This window comes from Equus asinus, chromosome 9 (assembly GCF_041296235.1).
Source record: "Equus asinus isolate D_3611 breed Donkey chromosome 9, EquAss-T2T_v2, whole genome shotgun sequence".
In the NCBI taxonomy this organism is placed as follows: Eukaryota; Metazoa; Chordata; class Mammalia; order Perissodactyla; family Equidae; genus Equus; species Equus asinus.
Genome location: NC_091798.1, coordinates 85,388,041 through 85,400,521, shown reverse-complemented (window position 1 = coordinate 85,400,521; position 12,481 = coordinate 85,388,041). Strand labels below are relative to the sequence as shown.

The 12,481-nt window shown below is 39.1% G+C and overlaps 1 protein-coding gene across 2 annotated transcripts in view; it reads right to left on the bottom strand.

The window, feature by feature from the left end:
• The window catches only part of EDIL3 (EGF like repeats and discoidin domains 3), a 385,268-nt gene that overhangs the window by 199,417 nt on the left and 173,370 nt on the right, over positions 1-12,481 (bottom strand). For both annotated transcript variants that reach the window (XM_014857045.3, XM_014857047.3), the window contains one exon: positions 3,425-3,553. In XM_014857045.3, the coding sequence (XP_014712531.1) occupies positions 3,425-3,553 (129 nt within the window). The remainder of the gene's footprint in view (positions 1-3,424; positions 3,554-12,481) is intronic.

Sequence of the window (12,481 nt, the reverse complement as noted above, 5' to 3'; positions counted from 1 at the left end):
AAAAAGCATATTTAGGGGCTGGCCCAGTGGCTTAGTGGTTACGTTCATGTGCTCCACTTTGGCGGCCTGGGGTTCGCAGGCCGGGTCCGGGTACAGACCCAGCACCGCTCATCAAGCCATGCTGTGGCGGCATCCCACATAAAATAGAGAAAGATTGGCACAGATGTTAGCTCAGGGCCAATCTTCCTACAAAAGAAAAAGCAGAAGTAGGTAATATTTAATGCTGACACTGGAAACATTTTTTTCTAATTCGTAACATATTCACAAACATTTAACATTTAGTTGTTAAACTAAACCTATTAACTACGTATGCCACTCAGTATCATGTAATTTAGAATTGTTTAACTATTTAGCTATATTCCAAAAGATAAAGATTCACATTCTGTCAAATAGAACTAAATTAATAATCCCACCCATATGAATGTCTGAAGAATTTTTTTCCATTCCTTTCCCAAGGGAAATGTTCATATTATATTGGTATATGTCTGATTTTCCTTGATTTTCAATATAGTCATGATTTGCAAAATCTACAATAAATATTCTGTCCATATTGTGTGTTGTTACATAACTGAATCCAGAAGTTGCTACCTTAATCTATGAGATGGTTACTTTTAGCTACTGAAAGCCTTGTGCAGCATTTCTCAAACTTCAATATGTGTAGGAGTCAACCGGGGATCATTCTAAAATTCAGATTCTGATTTAGCTGGTTTGAGGTGGTGCCTCATGATCTGCATTTCTAACAAGCTTCCAGGTGATGCTGCTGCATGAACACACTTAGAGTAGCAAGGTTCTAGAGCAAATTTGGGCCATAAAACTATTACCACTGGGAAAAATAAACCCAAACACCCAGCTGTTCTTACAAGGGGTTAAATAGCTGCTTGTTTGTTTCTCCTACCTGGAAAAGTTCTCAGGGCTCCCAGCACTTCTAAATCTACTTTCATGTATATAATCCTTTTCAATTTCATCTATAAAGAGGAAGGCTTGATAACCTTTGCTTACTAGCAAGCTACCCATTTAATACTCTCCTAGCTCGAATGAACCAAAGATCATCTATTTTTAATTCAATTCCTCCATTTACATGTCTTCAATCACAGAAAGGTCAAGTGACTGGCCCAAGGTCGTTTATCCAACAACTGTAAAGGTCAGGTCTCAAATCCAGGTCTCTGGTTCCAAACGCAGGCCTTTCCCCTCCATTCCCTGTTGCTTCTAATAATGATGCACTTCAGGGAATAGGGGCCAGTTTGTTCAGACCACAAAATCCCAGTTTTAAAGGGACTCTCTCAGCCTTGGGCTTCCCACTGAAATTCCTAGCACAGATTTAAGGTCTTGCGGGGGATCGGATACCAGAAAGGACAAGGTTTCTTTGCATTTCAAAATAAGCCTTGAAATTCAACACGATTATGTGGATTAAAGAGCTGATTTGAATATGGTATAAGGTATGAGAGAAAAGACTTAGATGTTTCCCTGTAAAGAATGGGAACAAAAATGATTTGTTCTATTTCTCCAAACTTGATGGTTCTCTTGAAAGAATTCACAGACAACTGTGTGTGTGGGAGTGAGAAGCAGGTGGACGCTTCCCCAGTACCACCTGTCCACAGCAACCTCACTTCTATTGGGACAAAGAAATGATGACTTGATGTCTTCAATGGGACTTCTAGGCTGTTAAAGATAACTGAAACTAAGCTTTTCTTCACAAGATGAAGGCCCAGAAATGTGAAAAGAATGTTGTGCCATTGTCCAGACATTATTAGTTAGAACTTAGATTTAGAGTTTCTCAGCCTCTGGTTTAAGGACCAGCTGCAATTTCACCCTGACATCAGCAGTTGGCTGGGTGGGAGAGTAATAAATATGAGATATTTAAGTGACATTAGGGTCTACACAAGCCTTCTAAATACTGTGCTTCTAAGGATTTCTAACAGTAAGAATCTGCATCGCACTCTTTCATCCTCTCCCTCCTGGAGCCCCACAGCATAGAAAAGATAAGGTTAGGATGACCTGACCTTGGGTGCCATCCCTGCCTCTGAACATTGGACACCATCCCATTATGAAAATTCTGTTCTCCTTTCAAAGGGGGATCCCTCTGCAAATGTGTGCACTGTACGCAGGAGGCTCTGAATTGAGGGGCTCAGGTGGGGCGGCCAGACTTTCTCCCTCTGGGCACTGCTCTGACACCACATCACAAAATTTGTAAATAAGTAAGGTCAGTACTCTTCTCTTCATAGGATTAAGTTACTGTCAAGGCAGCTAAGATTCTGGGCTCCCATCTTTCTCTTTCTGGGGATGTTTTGAGGTGTTCACGGGGCAGGCTGAACTGTGATGCTACAATAAAGGAGAATCAGCCTTGCCAACTCAGGACCCAGCCTGAGAAAAATCAGTAGCCTTTCAGTGCGTTGTTGGTGATCTGAGCTCTTAGAGACAACTACAAGCAGTTTAAGTGCCTCAGGGCTATAACAGGCTTCTACAGAAATTTCACAAACTCCTGGCCATGCAAGTCTCCAGAAAGAAATGCCCCCAAAGTCTCAGAGCTAGGAGGCACCCTAAATTTTTTGCTGGTGGTTGGAAATTTGGCTCTGGGTGACACAACCAGACTTGCCTTACTCATTCCTAACACCGTGGTCTTAATCATCACTCCAGCCTTCAGAGCTCATATATTCCCGACTCATCCTACAAGTGCCGTTCCCCTGTTCCCCTCCCTCTGATGAATACTAGTCCCTCCTTCAAGACTCAGCTTACACGTGGCAGCCTCTCTAAAAGCCTTCCTTCCCTGACAGCTCATAGTCCACCTTGGCCTCCAGTCTTGCTGAACCCTATAGCAGTTAAGGGCCCACACCACCCCTTTGGCATTTATGTTGAGCCAAATCTCTAAGAAAAAATCATCACAAGTGGACATATTTTGTTTAACTTCATAGGATAAATAAGAATGGGAATAAAAGAGAGAAGTTTAGATAATACAGTTATTGAACTTTTTCACCCTAAAAATGCCAACATGTAAGAAGGAGGAAACTGATTCATAGACAGGGCAAGGCGGGCAGTTTCCTTTTCTGTTCTGGGTATCATCCCTGAACATAATCAACAGAATAATACCTGGGAAGTTTCAAGAATGTAGCTGCAGGACAAGCATGAAAGAAAGAGACAGACGTCAGTTTATCATAAAAAGCCATACTTTGGTTGATTTGACTGAACAATCATGAAAAGTGCTAACAGAAGACGACTAGCCCCCCATGCCACTGGGAGGGTTGAAACACAGTCTGGCGGTCCTCAGTGGGGGACGTGGTGTATTCAGCGGGAGAGAAGCAGCGTTAGCCAACTGTCAGGGCTCTTTGCTGCCCGAAGATTCTGTCATTCTACTACAAACAACAATGATAATGACTTGCACACTTTCCAATCAATAACAATAAAAGCACAATGTCTGTGGATAACTTACTGTGCTGACAGTGGATCCCATTAAATCCTCGGGGACATTTACACACATAGCCTATGAATGTGTCCCCTCGGTATGCTTCACTTATTTCACAGGTTCCTCCATTATGGCATGGATTAGGAGTGCAGGGACCTGAAAGACAGAAAAAATATTGCTGCATGATGCATATGCTTTAAAGTAGACATTAGGTCAATGTTTTGCAATTAATTTTATAGAAAAAAGTGTTCCGGGTATTAGTGGTGCAGGAAATGTAGTAGTTGTGTGGACTCTGGAGACCAATGGCCTGGCTTTGAATCCTGGTTTCACCACTTTTGGGCCATGTGGCCTTGGAGGATTTCTTTAACCTCTCTGTGCCTCAGTCTTACCTTCTCTTAAGGGTCAATACTAATAGAATCAACCTCAAAGGGTGATGATACAGATGAAAAGAATTCATAAAATATAAACATAAAATACATATAAAATACCCAGAACAGTGTCTGCTATATACTAAGCACTCAAAAAATATTAGCACTAAGTAAAATATTGTTATTTCGTTTGCAAATTGTAAAATATCTTTTGTATGTTTAAAAAGGACTGCTGAACGGCAATTTCTGGAGTTATAAACACTGAAGAGCTTTTGTTCCCCGCTGGTGAAAGTAGCATAAACTTGCCAATGACTATAACCACATAGGCCAAGTGAAGTGGAGAGCTGGCTGCAACACTTGTATAGACTATTTGTGAGTTTTTGGTGGGACATGTTTCTGGAGAATCACAAGGTTTGCCAATCTATGAGAAGTAGCTCACCAAAAGTTGCAAATATAAAGACGAGGGACTCATAGTCGTTTTTAAGCTTTGAGAAAGTAACTTCAGCAGAGTGACTGGGACCTGGGAGGGCCAAAAGAAGTGTGGTACTTGACCCCCTTGGAGAGAACCAGTGGCTAGCACTGATGGGGTGTAGAGCTGGGCCAGTCCTGCCTGACTCGGGATTCCTCTAATTCACATTCTTTACTATGGGGTGTCCCTTTGGTACGACTGAGACTTTCTCAAATGGCATGGCAGTCTGAGGCTTTTTCTATGCAATCTTCCTTCCTTTCCTCCCTTCAGAGGTGACAGGCTTGTGCTACAGTCTGAGAGCTCACCCTACCTACTCCTGCTCCCTCTCTCCTTGTCCATCACAGACATCTCCCCAATAAATCTTTTGCACCTCTAATTCTGTCTTATAGTTGGCATCTTGGAGGATGCTAACTGATTCAGGGCAAAATCCAGACTATGGGTTGTGAAGAAGGGAAGAGACCAGTTGAAGGAAGAAAAAGCTCTCCCTGGGAGATGAAGAAAGATCAAGGAAAAAATATAGTATTCTCTAATTTTGTTTTTTTTTAAATTGGAGAGACTAGAACATATTTATAAGTGAAAGAAAAGTCACTGAAGAGATAGTTAAGATGTACATACTAGAAAAGGAACGCAAGAGTTATTAAACTAAGTATCTGACTATGTAGGAAGATGTGAATGCCAGAGTCTTGGAGGAAGATTAGCCAAGAAAAAGAGCAAGTGGTTTCAGCAAAGACTAAAGGGAAGACAAAGGCTTGGCCCCAAGAATAGTGATAACTTGAGGCAACTGGTTGGAGCTCCAACAGGCAAGGCTATTAGAAGGGTGCAATAGTGAATAGGCTGCTCAGGCATAGTGAAAGCCATATAAAGACTTATGGAGAGAAAAGGAAATTCACTATTGTCACTTTGAGCAGTGCGATAGAATGTCAACAACAGGAAGTACTTAGGGGTTGGGCAATATTGTCTTGCTTTGAAGCAAGACTTTATCATTCTATTCTTTCCTCCAGCAGCTGCCTTTGACACTCAGTTTCTTCCAGTTTAAAATTTTGTGAAATTCAACGGTTGTAGAACCTAATAAGGATATGCATGAAAAAGGAAACAATGTGGCAATTCTACAGCATCTGGATCTTCACTTGTTGAAAGGGCTGACTTTGAGGAAGGGAAAATAAATCAATGTATCTGTGATTTTTCTCCAGATAGCTCCATACCAATTAAAAACAATGCATCTATTTCTTTGTGCTCTGCAGTACTCGTCAATTACACTAACCAACACCTGCCCTTGAGGTGGTACGTTGCCATTGTGTGAGACAGGAAGAAGATGAAATACCAATGATCAGTTTTGTGGCAATGTGAATCATTTCCTCCCATCACTAAGAGATGCACACCATGCTCCAGAACCTCTCTCTCTTCTCCTTTCTCAGTTTCTACTTCTTCTTTCCTCTCAAACTAATTAACATTTGACGGTGCCTTATAATTTACAAACTTTTTTCACAGAAATAATCTCATTTATTCCTCACAGCAACTGGATGAGGTAGCTGTCATTACCATTCTTGTTTAGATTTTTTTAAAACTGAAAGTCAGAAAGATTAGATAATATTTCTCAAAGGAACATTTATGAGTGATGCATTTAGGTCTCAAACTAAGAATGTGTGATTCTAAAGTCTAAACTCCACAGAGAATCAACTAATTGAGAAGGGGAGAATGAAATAAAAGTGATGTTAGAGTTTTGACTCATCAGTTCATTTCAAAATAATAAAAAACATGACAGATTTTATTAACTGATAACTGATAGCCATGTGCATAACTGCAAAGGAAAAAATAAACACAAATAAATATAGTCAAAAAACTATAAAATTTTAAACAAATAAGGAGTCTTGGAGATCACCTAATCCAGTCTTTTAATTTCACAGTTGAGGAAAGAAAGCTTAATAAGAACTCAGTGATTGCTCCAAAAAACCCACTTAATATGAGGAAAATTGAGTTTAAGGAATTGTATCTAGGAAGAAAAATTATTAAAACCAAAAATGATTAAGCTATTCCTGCCCCTTCAAGAGAGTGATGTAATTTCTATCAGAAAGCACACAAATCTTTTCCTTGTCCCCTTCCCCATATGGAGTTGGGTGAAGGAAGGATTAAAAAAAAAAAAAAAAGACTGAAATAGCAAGGCCTTTGCCAGGTCTCGGGAGCAGTTAAAGCCATGATTCTGAGGAGGGTGGTCGATGGAAGTCACTTTGAAGAACGAGGGGCGGATACGAGCCTGGAATGGATGACTGTTTTCACTCAAGCCAAAGACATCTTTGGAAAAGCAGAACTTGGCTAGAAGCTGAGGATGAGTTAGTGACTCTGCATAATAAAGGAAAGAACTTAGGAATGGATGGGAGAAACCCTGACAGGAGACCCCAAAAGCAAAGCTGGAAGTAGACTTCAGGCAGAGAAGGGGGTCACGCAGTGTGCTGTGAGGCTGTAATATGTGAAGAAAGGTAGCTAGGAAGAAATTGTGATGTCTGGAATTCAGGTTGAAGTTGTTTGCACAGCTGCGATGTGAACTGTCTCTGCTGGAGGATCCAGATCTGCACTCAAGTCTGCTGGACACACAGACCTGTGCTTGGTGTTTGGGGAAATCCGGGGAAAGGGCTGTGCTAATCATGAGGCTCATCCTGGCAGGAGGCAAGAAGTGTTGCAGCACGTAATGCCCAAAGGATTCAAGAATCCACTGGGTACAGGAACCCGAAGACAGAGTTGACAGAAGTATTGAAAGTCCTAGACACTCTGGGTATTTCCTGAGGATGTAGGTGAAGCCTGTCCAGCTATCTTGGTGCAGCTTCTGGGATTCCCAAAAGATGTGAGTTGGAGGGTTGGAGCTCATTTTATTAACACCCCAACGGACATCATGACCTCAGCTGACATGGGGGTTTCAGAAAAAGATTACCTGTTACAGAAGCTGAGGCTGCTGTGATTTTTCCTCCTCCAAGAAACTCCTTTAAAAGGTGAGGCTGAGGTAAAGCAAATGGGGGCAGGATTTCACCTTTCTCAAGGGCCTTACATGCTAAGCAACATGAGTATACATAGTATTCTGTATAAGGCTCCGTAAGAATATGTCTGTTTTAGAGGCAAGAAAACAGGTTTGCTCAGAGAGGTCAAGTAATGTCCAACGGGAAAGGCCAAGATTTTAACACACTCTGCCTGACTACAAATCTACGCCTTTCCATTAAGCCACACTTCCTGCCATGTTGAAGATCTGCACATTAATACGTGATTCTCAACAGAGGCAAACAGAATCAACATGAATTCACTCAGCACATTCCTATAAATAATACAGGGCTCCAAAGCCTTCCTAAATGGAAATATTTCAGAGTACTTTCAGCAAATGGGGCAGGGTGTATTAGATATTATGAACGTAGACAGGCTCTGCTATGCTAACAGTACTCCATTTCAGCTATGTTTGAAATCCACTGTCAAACATGACTATTTCCTCAATATTATTGTGTAATAATATACTTTGTTTGCATATACTGTTGCTTGTACTGTGAAGATAAGAAAAAAACTGACCCCACTCAATATACAGGTTCTTGTTTTTTTTTGTCCCTAATAATTATACCATGAGACTAATGCTATATGCCTTGTACATACTCTTTGAGAGTATTCCTGACAGAGTGTTGATCAGTCACATGTCGCTTTTCCCCACTAGACCATGAGTTCTCTGTGGGAAGAGTCATGGTTAGCACACAGTAGGTGTTTGATACATTTTGAATAAACAAGGATATGGTAGTTAATGAGTGACAGCCATTACATCTTTTGCCTAAACCCCATTCAAGTTTAGGTTTATAAGACAGCAATATCTTTTGGCTTTTCACTCGGTAATTAATTAGGATACTTTCTCCAGGTTTTCTATACCTTTCAAAGTTCAAATTCTTTAAATTTATAATTAGCTTCCAATATTTTCTGTCTCTAATATGGTTTAAGCTTCAAGAGTATTACATCTACAATGGTATTAAAACTGTCAACAACAAATCATTAGAATGTACACTTTTTGCATAACATTACATGTGCCTTAATTCTTTGGCAAATATATAATAAAAGCAGTAAGATTGTATAATCTCATTAACAGTGTTTTGGTCTCCAAATTTAACAGTTCCTGTGTAAATAAAGACATTCACTTAAAGCATTAGCAAGATAAAATAATCAGAATATAAGTTAGTACATAAAGGAAGAAAGCATAATACATGTAGCCTAAGGTCTCAACTCACAAATCTGCTTGGTAGACAAAAGTTTTTGGGTTTGATGTTAAATAGCAAAAATTAAAATATTTATCGACAGTTTCCAGGTTTCTTTCTCCAAATGATAAGTGGGCTAATCATATGCGAATCAGAGATCCTAGGAAACTCCTGTTTGTTTTTGTGTTTTCCCTCCATCCAATAATCTTCTTTATTTTGATACCGAAAGTAAGTATTGTTTTAAGGTCTTGACACACTGATAAATAATGAGCATCACCTATAGCATATATTGTTGCTTATACTGTGAGGAAAAGAAAGACACTGACCCTGACCTTGCTGGACACAGAGGTTTTGTTTTGTTTTTTCTAATTTCAGGTTAAATAATATTTGTTCATTAGGTACCTATTACGTGCTGAGCACTTTGCTAGTAATTTGTGATAAATGCTTTGAATGGAATTAAAATTGTCAGCAGCTGGAAGAGTAAGCACACAGCACAAGAAAATACTTAGTTATCCAGTTTATGCGCCTCATTTTTTTAAGGTAATTTTAATAGGTACCCTTTTACTGCAAATATACCATGCTCAGTATTAATATACTTTTTTGTTTATGTAATGGTATCTGCAAATTTAATTCTAGAAGTTCCTTAACAACATCATGTTAACTAACGTTTGTAATATGACCATGTTCTTAACTTTTGCTGCCTAAACTTTGGTATATTTAGGGTATGTCACATCTTTCCTGTAACATGCAATTTACATATATATAATTTACTATGTATTTACATATATTAAAAATATATACATATAAACTAGTTTATATACATATATATAAATCTTATACATAGCTTTGAACACAATTTAATAGCACAGCAAAATTTGCAAACAATGAGTATTTCTCCACCATTTAGAGAAAAAGAAAAGAAAAAGAAAAAGAAGACAGACAAGAGCAATCTCAGTTCCTTTCCCCTTCAAAAGTCTGCATCTTTAATGTTCACAGGTATACAAAGAAGGATACAGAGTGGTGATTACGAGCTTCAGCTCTGATTAGTATTCATAAAAGTCCAAACTATCTGATTAGACAACAACACTTGATAATATCACTCTTAATATGAAAGTATAAGCAGACTTTCAAGATACAAGAGGCTTCAGGGAGTTTTAAAATTGATAATGCTGGAATACTTTTGTAGGTAATCTTTAAGTAGCTCCCAACACAATGGGGACAGCATACGATCGATATTAATGAAGAACTGAATTCACCAGCATGCTTTCCAGGCGTTTTTATGCAAGCTCATATAAGTATGTCAACAAGATTAATTGCTCACAAAAGCATTAGATTCATACGGTTTGCTACTTTTCTGCATCTGCCTCCTCACAATTCCAAGGGTAGAGTTGAAGGCATTTCTGTATGTGTAAGATGGTTAGCTTTTCACACATTTAGAGACTATGTTCCAAATCGTGAATTCCTTATACTGTCTAAGCAGATTATTAGGAAGTAAATAGGTTACCACTTTCCTGTGAAAATGTGTACATAGACTTGGTCAATTTTACAAATTATGCCCCAAAACATTGGCAGTTAGATATTAACAGTGAGTGTACATTTTAGGTTAGGTAATAGGGAAATGCCAATAAGGCAAGTGCAAAAGCATAGTTTCACACGTTGTTCTAGCAGTACAATGAAATAGGAACAGTTATGACCCAAAAGTTCACTCCAAACTCTGGTCTGAAAAACACATTAAAATTCTCTTAGTATAGTGTGGCTTTTACATGTAATACGGTTTGAACATTTTGGCAGTTGCCGTTTTGAGCCATTGCCACTCTATTTTAAAACTAGTTGAAAAAGAAGGAATTATTCAGGGAACGTTCACACGATTGAAGATTTCAAACCATTTTTACACTACTTGTTTCTGCTCCTCCCCTTCCTTCTTATCTCTACTCTTCCTTCTCACTTTTAAACGTAAAGTGCAAATTTAGCCATTTGAGGAGAAAAATTGTCTATGGGTATCTTGTACACATACAAGAGGTAAACTATAAGTAAATCTAAAACATTCCATTTTGGGGGAGAATCAACAAATTAAATATATTGTTCTTTCAAGGTATAAATATTTGAATAGATTATGAAACTTGAAATCTGGAGCTAAACAGAGATTTTTTTTTAATTCCTACTGATAAACTCTCTCCTGAAGAATTAACACGGGACTCTCTTTATATACAATTGTCTATAGGAAGGCGCTGAGATGCTTGGTGGCTAGAGAGATGTTTTGGAGTCCCCATATTAGTTTGCCAGGGCTGCTGTAACAAATTAACGCAAACTTGGTGGCTTTGAACAACAGGAATTTATTCTCTCATGGTTCCGTAGGCTTCGACTCTGGAATCAAGGTGTCGGCAGTGCCACACTCCCTCTGAAGGCTCCAGGGAAAAATGCTTCCTTGTTTCTCCCAGCTTCTGGTGGCTCCTGGCATCCTTGGTTTGTAACAGCATAACTCCAATGTCTGCCTCCATCCTCACATGCCTTCTTCCCTGTGTTTCTCTGAGTTCTCTCTTCTTACAAAGACAGCAGTCATTGGATTTAGGGCCCACCCTAACTCCAGGATGATTTCATCCCAAGATCCTTAACTATTTATATCCGCAAAGCCCCTGTGATGGGGTGAATTGTGTTCCCCCAAAACTCATGTTAAGGCCCTAACCTCCAGGACCTCAGAATGCAACTGTATTTGGAGATAGGGCTTTTAAAGAGGTAAGTAAGGTTGAATGAGGCCATATAGCTGGGCTCTAATCCAATATAATTTCCCTTATAAGAAGAGGAAATTTGAACACATAAAAGAGACGCCAGTGATGTGTACACAGAGAAGAAAGGCCATGTGAGGACAGCAAGAAGGTGGCCATGTACAGCCCAAGGAGAGAGGCCTCAGGAGAAGCCAAACTTGCCAACACCTAGATCTTGCTCTTCAAGCTTCCAGAACCGTGAGGAAAGAAATTTCTGTTGTTTCAGTCATCCAGGCCGTGGTATTTTGTTATGGCAGCCCTAGCAAACCAATATAGATCCTATTTCCAAACAAGGTCACATTCTGAGGCTCCTGGTAGACATGAATTTTGGACAGGCATTATTCAAACCACAGTATTCCCCAAGCAGTTGTTTTCTTAGAGCAATGGAGTTGATTAAGGAAACCAGAGCCCTCATTTATTGTGAGAGTTGGCTGGTGAAGCACTCATATTAATCAACGATAAACACCCTAGTTAAAGCTAAGTTTGGCTCTCATCACAGAGAGTAGTAGACAAATTCTGAGGGTTCAAGAAAGAGATCAAGAGAGCAGTTTAAATTGGGAGCAGTGCCTAGGAGAAGCGCAGAAATGAATTCTTAGGTGGCATCAAGGAGGATCTGGCAAGATAGAAGGAAGTATCAAAGAAAGAAGGAAGATTTCTTGGGGTTGATCCTTATCTGCTTCAAATTTTGGTTTAGCATTGGGCTTGACAATGGCAGTATGTTTTTCATGTAGTCAGCCAGCATTCTGAGAAAGTTTTTATATGTATTATTTCTATAAACATTCAGCCATGCTACGTCTTTTGGAGCATTTAGTCCGTTTATAGTTAAAGTAATTATTGTTAGGTATGTACTTATTGCCATTTTGTTACTTGTTTTCTAGATGTTGTTGTAGTTTCTTCTTCTCTTGCTCTCTTCCCTTGTGCTTTGATGGCTTTCTTTAGTGCTCTGTTTGGATTCTTTTCTTTTTATTCTTTTTGTATTTATTATCAGTTTTTGGTTTGTGGTGACCATGTGGTTCATATATAAGAACCTATGTTATATATAACAAGCTATGTCATACATAACAACTTATGTTGTTATATAGCAGTCTATATTAAGTTGATGATCCCTTAAGTTCAAACACATTCTAAAAGCCCTACATTTTTACATACCCCTCCCCACGTTTTATGTCTTTGACATCATATTTTTACCTCTTTTAATTTTGTATATCCCTTATGTAATCATTTTTGTCACAGTAGTTGATGTGTCCTCTTTTCCCAATAAATATCTCATTAAGCAT